Raw genomic sequence first — 3,439 nt, 5'->3', positions numbered from 1 at the left:
TTCCTGAAATATAGATATAAGTTGAAAACTCATGTTTTTCAATCAGGAGTTATTCCTCCAAATTTTCATTGGTATGCTATTTTTATGTTAACAAAAGGTATAATCTGGTGGTAATTTTGTTTCTAAAATGTTTTCTTGTTCATGAGGCATGCTAGTCTTGCAACAAATACTTGATATGTGGTAGGTGTACAAAAGCGTGCATATACGACTCAAAGTATTGGCAATGGATTTTTTTTTCCTCCAGTAATATATCCTTTGCTTGAGTTGTGCCAATGTTTCTTCTGAAAGATTTTTATGTTATACTCTTAATGTGACCTGTCAAATTTCAGCATTTAATTAACCTTGCTACAGCGGGCTTGCTCGTTTGTTCTTATACTTCTATTTGATGTAAATATCTTAAGTTGCAAAGAAGGGGCATGAGTGAAGCAGCAGTAGCTTCTTATTGCTGATTGTTTGCTGAATGCCATAGTTGCATGTCCTTGCCATAGTGTATTAGCTTGTATATTTCACATTGGTTCCAGTTGTGTAAGTAGATTTCTTCTTCTTTTTTTTGGTTGGCTAAAAGGGTTAACCCAATTGAATTTTGCCTTTCTGGGCTCTACACTGATACTCATTTCTAAGGAACAATCAGGATTCTAATGATAATGACCTCTAAATTTGTTTCACATAGGTCATTACAGAGGGCACTTGACAGAAAACTTTATCTTCTTCTTTATGGAAAAGCATATGGCTCTCCTAGTGACAAGCCTGTCTGGCATTTCCCTGAAAAAGTTTATGAATCTGAAGAAACATTGCGGAAGGTGAATATTGCTGTGTGATTATTCATTTCCTCCTCTCCCTGTTTTATCCTTTTCTCAATAAATTCCAAATCTTTGCAGTGTGCAGAATCTGCATTACAGTCTGTCTTAGGTGAACTTTCTCACACATATTTTGTTGGCAATGCTCCTATGGGTCATATGGTCATACAGCCAGCAGATGATGCACAAGAGTCTGGCTACAAGGTATGTTTCTGGAATTAAACCTGCAGTAAGTATGGATGACAAATATGTTGTGCCCAAAATGTAGCATGCCATTATTTAATTCTTCTTTTCTTTAAGATGGTGGAAGTTCATCTGGAAAACAGAATGGAAAAAATAAAGGCCATGGAAGATTTTTTTCACTTAACTTTTATCTTGTACTATCATTAGTTAATTGAATATAGAGAACGAAAAATTAATTTTGACACTAATTGTTAAAAAAAGATCGACTTTCTTAATGTAGCTGAATTAAGATACAGTCATCTTAGTTACATCAAAATACACAGTTATTTGCAAATATAGACGGAACTTTGATTTTTAAAATATCAAACTAGGAGATATACTGCCTGATATCAGTGTTAAAGATAAATTCTAAGACATTTTGCTGTTAATTTTTTAACTATCTATATGTGCATCAATGGAATGTACTCTTGCCCTGGATAAGAGATTTCAAGAAACAAGTCAAGGTAGGATTGTTGGAATGTGAATGCAGTAGAGAGTATGCTTTTCATGTTTAATAAATAATTTATGCTTTTTTAAAATAAAGAATCGTCATTTCTCACTGTATATATCTCAAATAGTGCAAATTTTGTGCATCAAGCAGTAGCTTTTCCTTTTAATAATGAAAAAAACACACACCTAAGGATATCACATACCACTATGAGTGTTCCTTTGCCACTTTTAGCAAACATGTAAATCTGCCTACATGTGATTTGCTGATGGTAGGCGGAGATAATTTATATAGTGGTATGATATTTTGCTTCATTTAAATTGCTGATTAATAATTGCCCATGTTATTTGCTCGCAACTTTTTTTTTCCAGCGATTCTTTTTCAAGTCCCAGGTGACTGCAACGAACAAATTTGAAATTGGAAAGTGTGAAGACTTTGTTTGGGTGACGAAGGATGAACTACTGGGTTATTTTCCTGAGCAAACTGAGTATCTCAACAAGATGATCATCAGCTGATTTGGAAGACAGTGAGGTCCAAATGCACTTTGTTTCAGAACCCGGATGGATTGCTTATGATTCTGTTTTGCATTCAACACTTGCCATTCACTTAGCAGAAGGAATTTTGATATCCCTCAGGAATGGTCACTTGATTTTTAGCATAGGCTGCTCAATTCCCGTGAATTCCCGTCCAGTGTTCCAAATTTTGGTGTTTTTCTGGGATTTTAAATGCCATCTATTCTAAATAAATTATCAATATCCATGTGCCCATTACTTTTATATGATGATGATGATGCCCTGCTCTTCTGCAATAAGATTTCTCCGCGTCATCTATACATGGTAGTTCACTTTCAACGAGTAATTATCTCTTTGTGGAGAACACCTTCATAAACGTTTATTCTTTGCATGACTGTTAGTTTTATCAGTCATTAAGTGGAATTATACTGTTTTCCGGCCGAACTGATTAATTCTCATAGTACCAGTAAGAAAATTGGCGAAGTCCTTGCAGGTGAACAAATCAGGACGGACTCGTTGCAGGGGTGTGTGTGGGTGTGCCTTCTTCTTCTTGGATTCGGACTGATTAAGAGTGTTACGCGTGTAAAATCGGGGCCTCCGAAGCTTAGGAGTCAAATATATATCTCTTTGTTTAATGGGCTGAGGCTGCTGAGCCATTATTTGTTGTCTTTTCTTTTCTTTCCCTTTTCAGGTCTTCGAATTTTTTATTGGTCTGTACTTTTTTTTCAATTTAACCCTTTAAAATTATATTAATATGATGTTAAGTGTTGACATCTTTTCCGGATTGGTTTCTCTCACGTACTTGATGCGTTGTACTTTAAATCAATAACCAATTTTATGAAATATAGTTTTAGCTTATTGTTAAAAAACAAATTGAGATATAAGGGATCAAAATTAACATAAATGAAGAAACATAGCATTTTTCATAAAAGGTTCCCTCAACTCTCATTTGATTCTTTAAAATTTATTTATTTTATTTGGTTCTTGGTTCTTTTATATTATTATAATTTGATCTAAAATTTTACTATTTTTCATGTTTTTGTCTTTTAAGGCTAAGAGAAAATAAAGAAAGTTATCAAAATAGTGGAGGAGTGAAAGAGATCTTAGGTGACAAAATTTCAACAACTCCCATTTGGTGTCTATGAATTTTTTTTAGAAAAGAACTCAATGAAAGTGGTTTCAAACTTTAATTATGCTGGAAAATATAGATCAAAAATATTTTTGATCTGATTTTGAGTATTCAATTTATTACAATATGTTTTGTGGTTGGAAATGGGGTTTTTAGAGATTCATATGAATTTTTTTTTCCCATGTCTTTTGATGAAAAAGGGTTGAAATTTGGGTCTTTTGGATCCAAAAACTTGAATTCCCTATTTCCTGTCATTGAAGGCACTTTCGGTGGCCGCCAATGGTTGCAAGCAAACGTGTTATCCATCATCTTAAAAAAAACTAATCTTAGT

General features: G+C 33.7%; 1 protein-coding gene across 1 annotated transcript; it reads left to right on the top strand.

Annotated features, from left to right (window-relative positions):
- Positions 1–540: 540 nt before the first annotated feature.
- On the top strand, positions 541–2,355 carry LOC105119754 (39S ribosomal protein L46, mitochondrial-like). Its single transcript, XM_011017932.1, has 3 exons — positions 541–800; positions 879–1,001; positions 1,839–2,355. Exons 1-3 carry the CDS (start codon positions 639–641, stop codon positions 1,980–1,982), a joined length of 429 nt encoding a protein of 142 aa, XP_011016234.1. The 5' UTR covers positions 541–638; the 3' UTR covers positions 1,983–2,355.
- The last annotated feature ends 1,084 nt before the right edge of the window (positions 2,356–3,439 follow it).

The sequence above is a fragment of the Populus euphratica genome, unplaced genomic scaffold, assembly GCF_000495115.2.
Source record: "Populus euphratica unplaced genomic scaffold, PopEup_1.0 scaffold3424.1, whole genome shotgun sequence".
Taxonomy (NCBI): Eukaryota; Viridiplantae; Streptophyta; class Magnoliopsida; order Malpighiales; family Salicaceae; genus Populus; species Populus euphratica.
The sequence above is the reverse complement of the archived record's forward strand: the minus strand, read 5'-3'. Positions and strand labels throughout refer to the sequence as shown.

Bases quoted from the DNA above. Each gene is read 5' to 3' on its own strand.
- LOC105119754 (XM_011017932.1), top strand. From the start codon at position 639: ATGATAATGACCTCTAAATTTGTTTCACATAGGTCATTACAGAGGGCA. The intron at 801-878 runs GTGAATATTGCT...AAATCTTTGCAG, and splicing joins CTGAAGAAACATTGCGGAAG to TGTGCAGAATCTGCATTACA. The intron at 1,002-1,838 runs GTATGTTTCTGG...TTTTTTTTCCAG, and splicing joins CACAAGAGTCTGGCTACAAG to CGATTCTTTTTCAAGTCCCA.